This window comes from Zosterops lateralis (assembly GCF_965231275.1).
Source record: "Zosterops lateralis genome assembly, chromosome: 2".
Classification (NCBI taxonomy): Eukaryota; Metazoa; Chordata; class Aves; order Passeriformes; family Zosteropidae; genus Zosterops; species Zosterops lateralis.
In genome coordinates this window covers 33,610,851-33,629,722 of record NC_139763.1, presented here as the reverse complement: position 1 = coordinate 33,629,722, position 18,872 = coordinate 33,610,851, and the positions used below count along the sequence as shown (strand labels likewise).

The following is an 18,872-nucleotide window of genomic DNA, read 5'->3' as shown; positions in this document are numbered from 1 at the left end:
TTATATTGTGACTTTAATCTGTTCCTCTCTAAAACCAGTGATCGGAATAATCAGCATATCTTCATATAGATGTTTGCCATAAAAGTATTGTACTTCTTCACCTTTTTGTAGGACTCAGAGTTCATAGAGGTCTTTTTCAATCTGAATGACACTATGATTCTGTGAATTTGTTGATCACTGAACATACTCTAATTTCATTAAATTTTCAGATTAAAAAAAAGGATAAATTAGATTACACTGACATATTCTGAGCAGGATGAGCTTTACCAGCCTTGGAGCCTTTACCAGTTTCAGCTGATTTTCCTAAACTATCAGTTATCATCTTAACCAAAATTCCTTTGATTCATTGAAGGGCTGCCTGGAATTTGGGAATCTTCTGTGTGTATGCAGCATGAGACAAAAGTAAAAATGTAAACAGTACCATGAGAATGGTTTGAATTAAAGAGATTAGAGATCTGTAGAAGTAGACTGGATGTCCAGATATGCTCCATGCAAAAATTTGGATAAAAGGTTAGATCATTATTATCAAAATCTTTATTTTGCCTGATTGTTCTCGATTAGGACAAAGCTGAGCATATGCTACATCATACTAGCAAATGTCTTTTAAGGAGTATTAGGCTAAAATTTAATATGCTTCTGATTTTCCATTGACAAAGAGCTAATGGACAGGAGCTTATTGTTGGAGGATAAGAAGTGTGTGAAAGCTTTAGTTTTAAAAGACGCAGCCTTGAAAAGTTGTGAGAAAGGGGCTTTTCTTTCTTAAGAAAGAAAGTGTTGATGCTTCTTAAAGATTACTTCCAAAAGAGAATTCCCATCATCCCTGAAGTGTATGAAGGAATCCTCTAGGTAGGTTAATGCAGTTGCAGAAGGAGTAGATGACAATGATATCATTACTGCCTTGTGCTTAGGGCAAAAGATTGGATCTTATCACTGCTTATGCAACCAAGGGAACTTGACAAACAAGATATTTTGTAAAAGAGTCTTATGAAATAATACATTACAACTACATATTTTAGGGTTAGCTGTTTGCTACATAATGCAGAACTTCATTTCTGGTAATTTGATAACATTTCTGTAGTTCAGGGTAAGCACTACTAATGTGACTGTAAAGGGAGCATCAGCATTTGTACTTGTCTTGGAAAATGCCATCCATTTTCTCCTAAAAAATCTCCAGTGGTTGCAATTGCTTTTCTCCTATTGCCACAAAGTACACAGACAGCTATATATTTGGAAGATTATAGGATGAGAAAAGGCAGTAATTTTCCTTCATTGCTTTAGCTGTTGTCCTGGAAATGAAAGAAGGATGGAGTCAGTCTCATATAAGGTGAAAAGACCTTTGATGGTATAACTGTCATGTTGTTGTCATTGTCTCCCAAAAGAGAGCTGCTGCTAAATTTCTGTCTTGCATGGCCTGGTGCTCAGACAAAAGGAGTAAAGGAATATCTCATAAATGCTCCTTATTCTGTGAAATGTGTCTCTGAATGTGAGAAGGGATAAAAAAGTCTCCTAATCAAGAAAGCCAAGGACTGTGATGATCATGATGAGTTCCTGGTGAGAGTGTCACGATTTCAAATTTTTTGATATTTCTCACAGTTGGCCCGTTCTTTTTGGCAGAAATTTTCTTATTCAGGTCAAGTCAATCTTACACAGTTAAGAAATAAACATGGTAATTTTCAAGGGGATCTAGTTCTGGAAATTAAGATCTACATTTATCCCAGATAAATGTAACTTAAGTAATAGGTTAGGATAACTTAATTAATAGGTTAATTAATGTAACTTAAGTAATAGGTTTGGAGTCTGGCTGCCCCAGCCTCTGTATTTGGTGATGGATATAGTGGTATGTCCATGATGTTTATTCATCCACTGAAATTGCCAGTTGATCTTTGCAGAGTACATTGGAGCCCCTCACATGACTGAGAGGGGTTCCCAAAGACAGGTGAAATAAATTCAGGCTTTTGGGGACTTTGATGTTAGTGGTCAGGCCGACTAAGTATCTGGAAAAATTGTGCTGCTCAAGGAGGAAAGAAAGAAAGAAAGAAAGAAAGAAAGAAAGAAAGAAAGAAAGAAAGAAAGAAAGAAAGAAAGAAAGAAAGAAAGAAAGAAAGAAAGAAAGAAAGAAAGAAAGAAAGAAAGAAAGAAAGAAAGAAAGAAAGAAAGAAAGAAAGAAAGAAAGAAAGAAAGAAAGAAAGAAAGAAAGAAAGAAAGAAAGAAAGAAAGAAAGAAAGAAAGAAAGAAAGAAAGAAAGAAAACAGGAAATATAAAAGGTACTAAAGGAAGAAAAATCTGTGGTGTTCTGATGAATCTGTATCTGTACTACTTTTGCATGAGGGGGCACTGACTAAAGCTGTATTCATTAATGTTTTCTATTCTAGTACTTGATGGAATTATAACACACTGGAGACTGAGTTTTCTGTAGACCTTCCAATAGTGTCTAGGGAATGCTGCTGAAATTCTGAAGAGCAAATGAAGGTTGCTAGTTGCAGCTATTTCAGAACAAGAGGAACTTTAATTGCACTTTTTATTTTGGCTCATGACTTTTAAAAAAGCATAAAATGAGGATTCAACTTAAATTGAGTAAGTGTACAGTCAGAAATTCACCTGTTAAGATTGTTCAATTGTGTAGAACTAGACTATTTACTGAGCTAAGATATTTATTATTTGAGGGGTTTTTCTACATTTGACATTTAAAGAATTGGTATTTAGTTGCCTTTTTAGCTATTTCTCTCTCTTTTTCTTTCTTTCCTTTTTTTTTTTTTTAATGATTTATTAACCATATCCTTTAAAAGAAAAAAGAAAAATATAAAATTAATTTTTGAAAGTTCCTGCCTTCTGAGATCTCAGTTGCTAGCATAGAAAAGTGCAAAAACTCTGCTGCAGTGACTATTAATGTGGTCCAGAGGGGATGTTTTTTACAATCTATGGTTTTGCACTATTTTCCTTCTCCATATATTTTCCTGAAGGACAACACCTGAAAGTAATTACTGTCACAATTCTGCAGAAATTGGCAGTTTCTAGGATGTATTCAGTTGTGCTATTCTGGCCACACAGCTCAACTGTAAGCTCTATGTCAAGACAGGAGGCAGGAAGAGAGGACTGCTGGCACTTTTCTTCTAACCTTACAGGGTCAAAACCCGTGTGTGAATAAACTCATTATCCACAGGACATTGTGCTAATTGCAGCTATTACAGCTATCCCACAGTGTAGCTAAACAGTGGGATTTCTCTCAGTAGTCCAGTGCTTTTGCTATTCTGCCTCTCAGCAGCCCTCCTTAGGTCCCTGGTGCAGATGGGGCCTTGCAAAGTGGAATATCACTGATTTATTATTCCTGCCAATTCTGCTCTATAAAATCCTAAACTAGGTTTAAAGCTTCAGATGCACTGAAGGTATAAAGCCAAAAATATCGTTTATATTCATAAACCAACCCTCCTTCTCTTCAATATGAGAAAAGTTATATTCTTCAGAAAGCATAAAAGGTAATAAATATATGATAATTAACATTATGAAAAACTGTAGCTACTTTACTGTTCTTTTAGAGTTACAATAGATCAAATTTGTATAACACTTTCCAATTTGAAAGATGAAAAAAATCTACCAAAAATTGAATGCCTGGTGTTTATATATAGCTGGTTATTTATTTAGGAGGAGCACTATTCAGCTTTGGTTTTGAACTTTATTGTTGTATAAAATGTGTAATTGAAACTGTAAGAAAAATTTTTGGTAGAAAGAATATATCTACCTGAGCTTGATTTTAACTAGGACATGGATATTGGAAGATCCTATTTGTTCTAAAAGAGTCTTTTAATGACAAGAATACTGGGGCTCAGTTCTACGTCTTATAGGCAAGATAGTCCAGATTCAGATAAATACTTTTTTTTTGTCAATGTAAAATTCAATCCAAAGCAAAAGGTGGTATTGTAGGAAATGAGAGCAGTCTTTCAAAAAGTAAAGGATGTTGCTGCTCTTGACCATTGAAAGTCAGGCAAGTAAAACAGGGAAATTTAGGAAATACCTCACAGTTTTTATTTAAAGACCACAGGGCAGTTTTTAACAGCATTATACATTTAAATAGTATATATCTAGAAGCATGTTTTTATACGTCTTCCACTAACATCTAATTTGATTTCTAAATGTGCTTTGCACTGTTTCTATGATGTTTGCAGTGATGGAAACTAATTCAGCAGTGGCTGCTGCCCATTAAATGGTAGTACTATTTTCTTGTTCTTAACGAAGACCTCATTCAGAGGTTACCTTAAAGTTTTTGGGCTTTGTTGTAGTGTGAAAAACACTGGATATAAGCATGAAGACTTTTCACTTGATTAATACCTGAGAGCCTGAACTGTCCTCTTGCTGCTTTCTCTAGCAGCCAGAATCTGTAGCCTTCTATAAAAATCCAGTTGCTGTTTTCCTTATCTCTTTCATGACATTCAAGCTCTGCCTTATCTTCATGCTTTTTATGTGTGAAATTCTTAAAGCCCAGCAGTGCTGAAAAGTTCTTGGTGTGAGACCCAGCCTTGTTTCCAGACTCCCTGCAACTAAAGGATATTCTCTAAGATTGCTAAAGATTGTCCTCTGGGGTATGGAAGACATGCAGAAGAAAATTTTGAGCCTGAAATGTAAAACTAGGCAAAACAGAGTGTGTCCACTAGACAGACATATCTTTGTCTGTATGAAGGCAATATCAGAGACCAGTTTGGTTTTAAGATACTGAGTTAATATGGAAAACAACCTCCATATTGAAACTAGTATATTTTTTCTGCAAAGACAGTTTTCTAAGCTTGGGAAGAGTTACCATGGCAGACATGCATATGTAGATGTATACATGTCATTAAGGGTGAAATATGAAGTATATGGTGTAAAGGATACTGTTTCAGCTGCACTGATGAGATTTATAGTTTTGATGGTAAGTCTTACATTTTAAATTAGAAATAAGACTGTGTAATATGTAATACTGATTTAGAAAATAAATTTATACCAATAACCAGAATCACTTGATTATAATGCTAGCATTACTGATAACTTTGAAATGCTTCTATTAATGGTTTTCAATCTGTGTAAAATAACTGCAAGCCATAAAGTTCTGCAAATTACAGATAGAATAATGATCAGACATGGCATTGGGGCTCCTAGGAAGTGTATGTGGAGGTGCATTTAATTTTCTTTACTTCCTTTGTGCATTTATTTATCATAAACTACAAAAGGTTCTTTCAAGAAGCCTTAGACACTTCTGTTTTCAGAATTATATGGAATAGACAAACTGATTATGTTATATCTGTAAGTTGCTACAAGTATGAGAATACAGACTCTGAATAGCTGTCAGCAGAAGAGGTATATTCAGTTAGAAGGTAGCACTTGGACCATCAGATAGAACGAGGCAGGGAAGCTACAGCAATACTCAAAACACTTAAGTGCAGAATATAATACTGGACTATCTACTTTTCTTCCTCTGCAGACACTTTCCAGGCAATGCCCCTCTTCTGCCCCTTGAAGAGGGAAAAAAAATCTTGCAATATTCATACTGATTTATATTGACAAATCAGACACTCTGTATGACACTAAGGAAAGTTATAATCCTGCTGGAGATATTATTTATATAGATATTGATAAATCTATTTAGCACAGTTATCTTCGAAGTATATTATGATGAAGCTGAATAATGTACTTTTATGCCAGGTTTCTGTGTATGAAACAGTTTTTTAATGTTTGGTCCCCATTAACATGACATGTGGCAAAGCTGTGAAACTGAGATATAGTTTTAGTCTTTGCATCTAAAAATCAGAGACTAAATATGTTCAGCATTAAAAATATGAAATATGTGCAGTATTAAAAGCATTAAGTGAAAGCTACTTGAACAGTCAGGGCATAGGGGAATTGTGTGTCAGACTTCTGGCACTATCCATCATTATAATAGTATTTTTTACACTTGCTCTGGGTAGATTGACTCTGAGAAGAAAAGCGACTTTAGTGGTCAGCTCTGGTTTTATGTATTTTTTACAGATGTCTGGATTTCATAAAAGTTTATGGATTTCTTTAGGTCACTAAAGTAACAAGTGCAGGATGTTCAGCAACTCACCTTATTTATTTCACATTTCTGGTAGAAAAATGACAAATTTAAATTTCACCTTTTCCTCTCATAGCAACAGGGAGACAATGAAACATTCATTAGTGTAATTCTTATACAACTATCCTACTGGTGGTGTTGTAGGGGTGAGAAAAAGTGGTAATTTTCACCTAATTGAAATCATTGGGTTGAATGCAGTTCAATGAACTGAACTCAAAACTTTAATTAATGATCTTTCACTTTTCCCCCTAAAATGTCCATGCTTAATAATTTATATAGAAATATACCATTCAAAATGTTTCCAAATCAGTAAAATAAAAACTGTTGGTATCATAAGACTGCATTTTATCATAAATAACAATTTTAAAAGACTTCATGCATGCTTATGACTTGATGTTCCTTTTAGGGACTGCTACTGTTCAATTAGCCTCAATTCTCTTCATTGATGACAAAGTTTGGTTATCTGTCTTATTAATTTTTACATATAAAATATTAAATTATTCAAGTCTTGCCCATTATTAGAAGATATTCAAGACTTGTGGACATTGAACAGATGAATATAAATGTGGGTGGTGGGGTTTAATGGGGCAAGTCTGTATTGCTTTTGTGTGAAACTGAAAATTTGTGAAAGCTATGAAGGCTGTCTTCTATAAGGCTAATCAAAACCAGAACTGGTCAGTGTTCACTTTGGCAGACAGAGTCGTTACATTTGCTCAACCTGTGCTTTAAGTAGAGAATATGCTGTGGAAAGGAACCCAGGCACATCAGTCTACCTTTATATTACAAGGTAAATTACGTGAGAGATTGCACAGGATTTTCTTTTAAAAATGCATTGGAAGCAAGGAGCTGGCTTCCTTCAGTAAGATTTTCTTTGATTCTATAATGGAATGGTTCATTTCAGCAAAAAGCAGGGCTGAAAATCCTCAATCTAAAATTATTCATGACTGCAGAAAACTCATTTCAGGAAGAGAATCCTTGTCTGGACAAAGCAGAACAGCTGTCCTGTGTAAAACTGGCCCTGTCAGATGCTTGTTAAAGGCTAGGGAAAAGCTCTTCTCAGAGCTTGTGTTGGCATGAAAATAGGATAGTCTTTTTACTTCTGCATTAGCTGTCCAGAGATACAGGAAAGAGAAAATGCAGAAGGCTTCTTGCTTAAGCACAGGTATAGCTTGTTCTCCACTATCAGGGCATGTGGAAGGGAAATGGCCTGTAATTCTCACAGCGAAACAAACTTTTCTGTTGGCCATCCACTTGGTTGTTACCCAAGGTATATTATCTCCCTTATATTCAAGGAAGTTACTGTTATGATGGCTGCTCATGCTAGGCCAAAGAGCATTATTAGTGATAATCCCTCCCCTTTGATTTCTTAGTGCTTTGAGTAATAAACACTAATCCTGCCAGGCACTTTGAGGTGATTCTCCAAGCAAACATATTAACGCAGCAAACAAAAGGGTTAGGCTTGCTCTTGAGGGGGCAATACCAAGGGGACTCCTGAGAACTAACAGCATTTAGATATATATGCTCCTGACAAGTAAAAATCAATAGCTGACGATGAGGCTTGAAGTCAGAGGATGCACATTATTGATTCAAACTCTCTCCCTTTTCTTACTGTGATTCTAATCTGATTTTCCAGCCCCTTCTTTCAGTAAGCCTAATCGGTTCTCCCAGCATTGATTTTCAGTGCTTTGCAGGTTATAGTGACTTGGGCAAACTCTGTTTACTGAGGAAGAGGCTGTCTGGGCCCACAAGAGGTGCATTGTGTGTGGTGTGCAAGGTCTGGGTTCTGATTTGGCAGTCTCTGAAGGAGCCGTGCAGCAAAGGGCAGTAACTTAGTGCTGTGTTGTGGAGAAGTAGCTATAAATGGAGGAAGAAGGCTGGAAGAAGCAGGGGTGATGGATAGTGCACGTATCAAACCAGGCTTACTAAACCTTGTCAACATCTCCCTGCTTGCAGCTCTAAGTTAGCTGGGAATGAAAAGGCACATTTTAATGTGTGAGGCTTGGATATTTCTTGATAGATTTTTTTTTAACTAAAACTCTTAAATACTGTCTTACATGTGGGGTTGATTTCACATTCCCTAAAGATATTCAAAGTTATATGCCTTGAAAAATACCAGAAAGAAACTCTTATATAACCTTTTCTAAACAGCAGAAGTCCTTCCACTTTGTTTCTTCTACTTTGAAATGATTGTGCAAAGCTAGGGCAGCTCCATGGAAAAAAAATTATGATCTGTGAGGACTCTTCTGTAGTTTTCTTCTGTGTAGCATAAGCAGCTAATTAGAATTACTATTTTTTCATTAAGAAAAAGGTCTCTCTTGATTTCATGCTTGTGAACTATTAAGCATAGTTAATATTGATGACAGTGCACATAATCTGTCAAGAATAAAAGGAAGAACAGATACTCAGAATTAAATGTGTTACTTACTTCATAGATATCACATACTATTGACATTAGAAATATAACAATTCATTGTAGTTAATCCAGTTTCACCGTAACCATCTGCCTTGTGATAGAGGGTGAGTAGAAGTCATCAACAAAGTTACAATAGGAGTCCTCAAAACAGATAAGTTATTGCAATGTGTTGATACAGTTGACCCATGTGTTATTTTGCTTTGAGCATAGAAACAAGCAAGTAGGAGCGTTTTTATGGTGAATTGTTCTTCAGATTGCAGATGATGTGAAGATGAAGTCAAGACTGGATGATCTCCTAAATAATGTCTGTTCTTAATTTGCATCCATCTGAATGAATTTAATGTATAGGTTTCTGTGTATATTAAACTAGTCTTGAGTTTTCCATGAATGAGGGAGTCACAGTGTTGCTGTTCCACTACTGAGTTAAACTTCTGCCATGGAGACAGATGTTCCTAGGATGTGAAACAAAAGTTTGCCTCTGTTGTTAATTTGAGTGCAGTTCTTTGAAGCCTGCTGAGCCAGTGCCTAATTAAACTGCACACATGCTCCAAACAAATGAAAAAGTAATGCTGCTCCTCACAGATAACATTTAAGGTGACAATTTCGTCTCAAATGAAATCTACTTGGGGAAATCAATTCACTGCTGAAGCAGAAACTCTTTCCATAATACTTCATTATGTGAAGACATTACTATAGCCCATGCAGTATAGGAGAGCTCATGCTGTTTGGAAATCTCGACTGTATCTAGCCAGAGCCATGGGACAAGTGCCGTTTCAGTCTGATTTCTTTAATTTGAAGCCAGAACCATATTCCTTGTCTGCAGTGACATTATTCTGAGAGTGATGACTGGTTGTGCTACACATGGAGCAGAAATCTCTTATGAAATGCTTGGATGCTGTAGACTAGTGATTAGTTTGGAACTGAAAATTCCTGAAGTGTTCTTTCCTGACTCCTCTAATTACATCAGCTGTATTAATTTCTTCTGTTTTCACATTAAGCCACATGCCTTGTGCTTTGGCTTTCTTCATGGCAGTACCTACCAGGAAAGCTGTTGTTCAAAGTTCAGTTTTGTATTTTTAAGCATGCATTAAAGTAATTAGGATATGCTTTGAGGCAAAGAGAGAGAGGGCAAGGGAAACGAGTGTGATGTGCCTAATGACCAGTGCTAGACACTTTTAAAAAAAGGTTTCTGTTCCTCTTATGATACTAATAATTTTTTTTTCTCCACAACTAAAACACATGTAGGGGTGATTTTCTGTGTATGAAAGGAAGCTAAGGTTACAAATAATTCTTGGTGTCTCACAAGGATGGTCACAATCGTTTTATGATCAATAAGGATACACCCTTGTATTGATGTGTAGTTTAACCAACATCAGCAGAACTCTCAGAGGCAGGCAGGATCTCTGCACTGATCTCCAGTTCCTTTGCAATGTCCAAGCCTTAAAAACAGCTAGTCACCTGGCATAGCTCCTAGGAGAGCAGAAAGAAAGGGAACTAAAAAATACAGAGAGGGAAAATTAAATATACAAAATAAAATGTCTATTTGGGACTAGAGGGAGTGGGAGTGGAATGTTTTTCTCATCTTGAGAGATCTCCAAGATTTCTGTATCTTCCTTATTCCATAGTGGTGTCTGCTCAAGAGCTGTTTGAGGCTGCTGATGAGAAATAAAACCAGTCTATTGTTCTTAATAGATGTTGCATAAGCCACTCACCTGAGACAATAGATGCCATTGTTCAGATCTGTACTGATGAAAATCTGCTTGCTGCCTATTGTGTGTTGATAATAATTAACCATCCTGGAATAAATAAGAGTCATGCATTTTCTTTGGGCTCAATTGGAAAACTTCTTGTCATATCAAGGCTTTCTATTGGAAAGCTTTGGCTTTTATGAAATCAACAACAACAACCACAAAGTCCTCTTTTGGGGTTTGGTTTTTCCTCAAAGTTGTTGCTCTGTCACTATAATGACCGGTCAGAAACATCTGAACCATAGCACTTATTTTTTTTAATTTAAGAGTGTTATTTTATTTTTTAAGAATATAACAAATATAACAATACAGTGTGTGAATATTTTGGGGGAATAATTCTTCTGAGATAGTTTTTGGTACATTTATCTCTGGATGACCCAAAACATTTACTGAATCAAAACAATTAACTACATTAGCATTAATTACATTATGGTCTATATCTCTCAAAGTCAGACCAGAAGAGTTTCTATGGAGCTAAATTTTTTAACAGAACCAAAGTAAGAATAGCAACTACCTGCCACTGGGAGAAAAGGAAGGCTTCTGCTTAGGATAATGGATTGTTAGTGTAGTGATGTATGGCAGAAGAGGTGACTTACTGAAGTATAAAAAAGAAATCTCTTAGATTGTTCCCTCTTTGGTTCAAAACTTCAGTTAAAGAACAGCATGTAGGAGTCACTGTCACTTCCTGAGTCGTGCCTTAGATCAGAAACATTTGCAGAAGCCATCTGCTTTGTGGAAGTCAAGCATGCAGCATGTATAAGTCTGAGGTATGACTCATGGGAATGATATAGAAAGTGGGTCGGTCTTTCTGAACTCTGAATACCTGACTTCTTTACATTGCCAGATTGTTGAAAGTTTAGAGAAAATGAAGAAATAAATTAATTTCTAGAAAAGGCTTGGAAGAAGAGAAGTGAGGATAGATGTTCATTATAAATGTGGCAAATTATTTTTCTTTGTTGTGTTCCTCTCCTGTGGGGGCTTGTATAAGTTAATTTGATGAAGTTCACTGAATGAAATTATGTTTCCTTATTTATTGAAGAACTATGGTGATTAGGTAAACAAATTCCGTGATCCTTTTGCCTTAGGAGAGAGATGTGAAGCAGATCCCCAGATTTGCCTTCATTGTCACAGTTACTGTGTTTTAAATTACTATTAAAAAAAACCCCACAAACAAATTTCACAGATTAATTAGTTTATCAATAAAGAAAACACTTCATTGTCAATATCAATTTGGCACTAGGAAAAAGGCATCTGTTTTTCTTAGCATTCTCAAACTATCTAATCTTTTCCCCTCATGTGATGGCACCTTCTAGTTAAGTAAAATTAAAAATCAACAAGTTTATCTGAATGCAGGTCTCTGGTGTTATTTTTTTCTGGTGCTATGTTCCTTCCCTATTTTTCTGGCCTAAGTAGAACCAGGGAATAATAACAGGCTTATTATTATCAAAGCATTAAGCAATTTATAGGATGTGGAGGTATTTTTTTTCCAAGCCTATACAACAGAAATTGATTTTTCATTTGTAATGAGTACATCTTAGGACTTTAAGATAGAATAAACAGAGGAAGAGTGAGAAAGAGAGCGCAACTATAAACTGGTCTTTGTTTTCTGAATTGCAGGTAATGGAACATTGATTGGAGCATCTGCTAATGTTGTTTGTGCTGGAATTGCTGAACAGCATGGTTATGGCTTCTCTTTCATGGAGTTCTTCAGGTACAGTTTTAAACTTCTTACATTAAATCTGATTTTTTTTTTCTCTCTCTAGGCAAACAATGAATCTTTTAAGGAGAAAAATCTAGAGAAAGGGTCTATAAAATAGACTTGTGTTCCTAATTTTGTTTTGGCAACTGAAATGCAGGTGGAAGACAGATCACTTTATTTTGTATAAGGTTGATAGAATGCATGAAGCTGGTGGGAGCACAGTGGAACTCCAGGAGAAACAACGCCTCTGAAATTCCTGCTTTGATAACCCTCAATCTTCACCTTTGTAGAAATTGTAAATTGTGGCTTTATTGTAAAACGCAGTTTAAACCTAGTTTCATATTTGCACATTTTCATGGGTGTTCTGTCATCAGGAGGAATTGGAATGCCATAATTTAGACTGAGTTGATTTTTACTCCATGGTCCCACAAGTAAATAATTTAATTAAAAGTAATTGCTTCTTTTGACCAACTGCTTAGCAACTATGAATGAAAGTGTGATGAGCAGCCAGTAATAACTCAAGTTATTGCTTAATAATTGTTTAATTAATAATTAATAGATTATTTTATCTATTATTATTTAAATTTAATAGTGGAGGTTTTTTTGCAGATCATTCATCAGCAGGATTTTAAGGGAGAAGGTATACTTAATGCATATAACAATTTAATATTTTTAAAATACTTTCAGTTTTTGAGACTGGTTGAAAGATGTAAATAGAAACTGGCAAATTGAGGACAAAGCACAAAGTTCAAGTGAAGTTGATTTAGCTAAAACATAATTCCTTGTTTCTTTATTCTGCATATTTAGGGCAAAGGATACTGTTAAGCTCACAGCACTTTGTTTTTTCTCTTTACTTTCTTTACATTGTTTATTCTAGTTTCTCAGCTCTATCAGCTTTCTTCTAAACTGTTTACCTCAAAGCCCTTAAACCCGTGTTATTAATATGATTAATCATACAGAATTTTCTGGAGCCAAGCTAATGATAACTCTAAAAAGAAAGGTGGTCCAAAGTGCTGTTGCTAAAATTCAAGCTGTGAGGTTGTGCTACTCATAGAACAATTTAGCTCTTCACCCATAGTGTTCTGATGACATGTTTTAGAAAGGCAGATGCTTATCAGACCAAAGTCTTGGTTGTCAGGATTTCTGAGACTGCGGAACAGTCTTATGTAGTACACAGTAATAGCTAACAGATTTCTTGGAAGTCAAGCCCTTGCACAAAGATGAAGCAGTAATAATGGGCTTGTGGATTGCACTGTTCATTTTCACAGATTTTGACCTTGGAATTTGGAGATTTAACTTGTATTTTGCATTAACAGTGTGTCCTCTATGTAGATTTTGTAATGAAATGTTCTTAAAACTTCTATGAGACCGACTGAGAAAACAGAGATGTAAAGCTTGGCTAATCTCTTCAGCAGTGTTTACTGGAACATATTCTTTGGTAAGACTGAAGACAGTAGACAGATGTTCTGAAATTGCCTTCTATATATGTGATTTTAGTGGAAGCAATTACTGGGAAAGACTGTAGCCACCTTGAACAAAGACGTGAGAATAGAATCCATAGTAGTCTCAAGGAGATTGCAATGGATATTAGCAGAAAGAACATAAAAGACCACTTTTTCTGGCTGCCTTTTAATCACTGAGCAGGCAGATCATGAGCTTCTTCAAAATTTGTGTTAGGAAAATTTTTATTTTAGCCAAATGTTCACAAATTGAATATATTTTAAAGCTTCTCCTGGCATAAAGAGGTGTTTTCCTTGAGGATTTTGATTTTGATTACTTTTATTTATGAAATTTGCCTCAAAAAACAAAGTGAATTTTTAAAATTTCTTCCCTGTTTGACAAGAATGACTTAATAGGTTTCACATCCCCATTGAGGGGTCCTCTGCAGTGCTTCTCCCAGTAGAGACAGATTTTTAACCTTTCGGCTTGCCAGCCCCTGTGAGTCACCAGAGAAAAGTCATGGATACTTTGTGCTGGGGAGATGATGACTCTCTGCTGACTGAATTTTGTTAAGATTTCTTTATATCAGCCTGAGTTGGTGTTGTTCTGCCCTTCCCAAGTGTCTCTGTACAGGAAACCCATGCCACATCTGTCTCATGTGGTGCCTGATGGTCATAGAGCAGAGTACTCTATTTCCAATACACTTCCTTCCTAGCTGCATGCTAAGCCAAATAATGCAAACTTGTTTAAGGGGGGGCTTTGCTAGAAGCAGCTTTCTTGAAAACCATGTTTTGATGCAATGGTCTGTAAGAGGAGTTCCAGGCAGGGTTGATAAGCATGTCTGAGAGTGCACCTTGATACAACAGAGGGCGAGATTCTGTGGAAGCTGTGGGTTCCTCATGGTGAGAGGCACCATGATGACTCTCCATACAGCGAGAGAAAAAGGCAAGAAGCAGGTTCCTTGCTCTGTAAGAGGCTTTATGGGCTCATGGCCTTTCCTCTGTGTGTTTTTGCACAGTGGCACTTGGCCTGGTTCAAGGTTCCTCTTCTCTTTTTAAGAAGGTAACAGAGGCAACCCAGTAGATGTGTTATGCAATGCTATTCTGCTGCCCAGCCAGAGCCAGAGGTGGCCAGATGTGACAACTTGCCTGGAATTCTGAGGTCTTACCAGCTTGCTGTTCTCTCTGGAGTGCCTTCCTCAGAAGAAATCCTGTGCTGGGGAGATGTGGGACTGTATCATCATGAGTACTATAGTCTTTCAGAAATCTCTCTAGTCTCCTGGAGAAAGCTCCCCATCAGAACGACAACTAATGGCTTCTTTTCCTGGACCAAGAGTCCTACTGCCTCAGGGACCTGGTCCTCCACTGATGGATGTAAGGGGAAGACAGGTGTCCCACTCGCACCATCCAAGCAGCTCAGGCCCATGTGCTGGAAGTGCTGTGCCTGTAAGGTGGTTCCAGTAGGATGGCATTTAGGTGGGAAAGATTATACTGAGAAAGAAGAGAGAAAGGAATAGGGCTCCCTCTCTGTGTTGAAGCACCTTAAAGCAGGACTGGTGTTCAGAATACACTGCTGATTGAGGAGATACCAGGTCGTATCCATGAATGCCTAAATGTGAATATGCTGGCACGTATCACCAAATATCTGGCAAACATCACCAATATTACCCAGAATGCATTCAGATCTTGTTCCTTTCTCTGACATTACTCATCAACATATATAGAAACCATTTCGCTCTGAACAGGGCTCACAAGGGAAAGAGCAAGACTGTCTATGAGAAAAGATCTTTTGGTTACCATGAATTCTACTTGCTGTTTCCAGACCTTGTGAGCTTTTTTGATTATTCATTATGTTTCACTGAAATAAAAAGATTCACATGTCATTTAGAATATACTACATTGTAATAAGTTTATCACCATGAAAATATTTTTATCTTTGATTCTGTTAGACATGATGGTTGAGAAACAAAAAAGATCTTCTACTGTTATATCAGGAAGAATAGGGGACACATGAGCCTCATCGAATGGGGAAAGGACCTACTGACAAAGGATGTAGAAAAGGCAGAAGTTCTCAGTGTGATCAGCTGCACAAGGTCCTGCTGGAGACCAGTCACTAATGCTGCTCCTCAGGCTTCTTATGAGTCCCAGTAGTGCCTTCCAAGCTCAGCCACTTAGGGATTCAGCTTTTAACCAGCCCCAGAAATCTGAAGGCAAATAATGAGTGATTGCCACTGGATGATTAATTTGGAATAACTCAAATTCAAAAGGAAAGAAAGCAATGCTATGACAAAACAAAATTGAAAGTCATAAGAAGAGAAAGCTCATAATAATAATTGCCTAAAAGGTTGTCTTGCATTTTTGGAATCAGTACAGCCAAATTATGCTCCTGTTCCATTTTGAAAATTTCCTCATCAAACTGTATTTATGTGTTCTAACTTTCCTCTTGCAAAAAGTATGTTAGCTATAGCCTAATATTTCCTTATCATTCTAGTAATTTAGAAGGCCAGAGTTGAACATGATATTCCAGTCACAGTACTCTTATTTTTTTCACATTTTAAAAATATAAGATTTAATACAGAATGTGGAGCTATTTGCCTTTTCTTTGTTAAACTAGCAATATCAAACTGTTCAAGTTGCTATTCAGTGTAAATCCAAGTCCCTTTCAATTATCATGTTACTTACATGAGTGTGATTATATCTGTTCTCCCCTTGAATTCTTATACTTTTCCTACATCATGGACACAAAGGCAAGTATTTAAGTGGTAGAATTAGAAAGAATTGTGAGTCCATGGGGCTTGGAAAAGGAGATAGAGAGGAATGGGATCTTTGCTGTATGTGATCAAGGGTAAACATTAGGACAAGCAAACATCAAGAGCAAACAAATAATCATTATGTCTCTAGACAGAAGTGCAACTATTTTCATAGTCTTTACTCTGTAGAAAACATCAGATATGTTATTAATACGAAGGTAATTGCTCAGAGGCAGCATTTCTGAGTAAGCAGAAGGCAGGGAAAGATAATATTCTTATTATGATTTTAGTCTAGTTATCAGAGAAATATTACACATATCAAAGAAATATTATCAAAGAAGTATCACACAAATAAGAGCTTAACATAAAGGAAAACACCAAATCTAGGAGAGTACTTTTTCTTGACAAATGTTCAGATAATGATACTTTGGTCTTGTTGCCTGGATGAATTCTAGGGCTAAACATAATGATTTTATATAAATAAATTCAGCAGCAGAGCTTTATTTTTCTCAAGGAATAAGATAAATAACATTGCAGATGTCTCTTTTAATCTAGATGCTTCATTTCCCAATAGTTTTTAAAAATTTTACTAACATTTGTCTGAGTTTGTTTGTTGCAATATAACATTCTCCTAGGTCAGATCACCCATGAAAATGATGCACAGAAATCTTTTTGTTACCAATGAAAAATTTGATTCCAGCTCCATAACGTAAGAAATTCTCATTGCTTTAGGGGCTTTAATAACCTTTATTTAGTTGCTAATACAATTTACAACTTGATTTTAATTTTCTCAGTAAGATAGGCATTTATAACCTTATAAAGATGCATAATATTTCAAATATAAAGTAACTTTGTTCCTTCATCCTATTGTAATTCAATATCAATCACCCCTCTGTCTCCAGTATGTGTGATATCAATAGAAAAAATGAATCACAGAAAAGTGATGAACATATTTGACAAAAATATAACGTGTATATTATGGGAAATACTCTAATTTTATTTCAAGCAAATTTTGGCTGATTGTGCCTGTATTACAGTGCCGGTTATGGGAAGAATGGATGGGATAACTGTGTAATGGGATAAGAATGTGAGAGAAATTATTTAATACATGAGGAAAACAGACTGCCCAGAAAAACAGGTTATGAGCCTAAGAGTATAATTTAGAGTTACAGTTGTAAAGTTAGCTGGATAAAATCCTGAAGGCATTGTGCATATTTTCAAGTTTGTCATTTTTCTGTCATTGGCCTCCCTTCATATGCCACTTGCAGAGCTGAATTAATATTCTCTGTGTTCTCTGGGAATAAGAATAATTTGGAAGTGTCAAAAATATTGGTTTCTGATAATAGCTTAGGAAAATAATTGGTTTTATCATAGGATTTGTTTTGTGAGGTATTCACAGCATAAATATTTTCAGCAGGATATCCTATTTATCTGTTTTTGAGAGCACTCAGATGTAAAGACTGTGAAAGAGTACTTCCTGTGAGAACTGTCATTCATGTATGTGGGAGGACGAATGTGATGTTCTTTGCTACCTCCTGTGTATCCTATTTACACAACTTACAGAAAGTAACTATTAAAAAGAAAAAAGCATTGGACCCTGTAAAGCCATATAAATATCTCTACTGGGTTATGTGTTAGACAGCTGTAGCCCTTCTCATTCCTGATAATTTAGTGTATTTTTCTCATATTTTCTTGCTATTAACAACACTTTATGCCACAAAGATGCTGTTGCTCTTTTAAAGTTGATTGTGATCAGAGTAAAACCAACTCTATATTTTGAGTATGAATTTTGATGACTTTGTATTTTGGAGACTGTGCTTGAGAAATGTGGTACTAAAATGCCCAAACTCAATTCACCTGTGGACTTTCTGATCAACTGTGCAGCTCCAGAAGATAGAATTTGGGGATGTTCAAAGTACATAAGGAAGATTCTATAAACTACTGAGAAAAGATTTAATGATTATGATTCAAAAATTATCTTAATCTCACTTCCCACTACTCTTCTGATCAATAAAGAGAAGTAAGTAGTCATAGGTTAAATGTTCGTAATTGACATGATAACAGTTTTTCTGTCCAAGTAAGTGCAAAAGCAGCACTTGAGTAAAGCACTCTTGACAGACACGCATTAATACATGGGCAAATTTGAGTATTTCACAACTTTTCCTTTGCAGTATTTTTATCCTTAAAAATCTGGATCCCTTAGGTTTACTAAAGCTTGTTTTTACATTTAACTTGATTTCATTACATGTGTAAGAAAAATATTAGAAGGAATTTTAGTAGCTCATTTTAATAATAAATTTCAAAAGCAATTGCATATGAGAATATCTATTGGATTAGGGGAACTGAGTTTAACAAATGCCATCCAGATTTTAACACCCTATTCACTCTTATAACAGAAAGGGCAAAAACTATAGACAACTTTCAGCTGATAACTCAGTAGAAAGGCAGTTCAGCATACATTCATCTTAAATTATTAGGTTCTAAGCTGGCTTTGTTAAGAAAAATGCTAGTTTTCTTTGAGCTATCCAACAACAATCATTGCAATATTTTAAAGTGTCAGTGTTGATCTAATGACTGCTCTCAAACAAACATTATATTGACATCTGTGGCAGTTTAATAAAATAAATTCTTATTTTAAGTATTTTCATGGCTTGCATCAAACCCCATGAAAATAAGTATTCCTGCCACTGTGGTGCACATCATTTTAAGAGTATCTCCTGAGTTATGGTGGTTTGACTTTTTTTAATGTTTCTTCTGGTTTTATT

At 35.8% G+C, this 18,872-nt stretch overlaps 1 protein-coding gene across 1 annotated transcript in view; it reads left to right on the top strand.

Annotated features, from left to right (window-relative positions):
- Nucleotides 1-18,872, top strand: part of OCA2 (OCA2 melanosomal transmembrane protein) — a gene marked incomplete at its 5' end in the record, with an annotated part of 159,107 nt that overhangs the window by 108,998 nt on the left and 31,237 nt on the right. Inside the window, one exon of the mRNA XM_083855828.1 lies at nt 11,837-11,930. Within this exon, the coding sequence (XP_083711954.1) occupies nt 11,837-11,930 (94 nt within the window). The remainder of the gene's footprint in view (nt 1-11,836; nt 11,931-18,872) is intronic.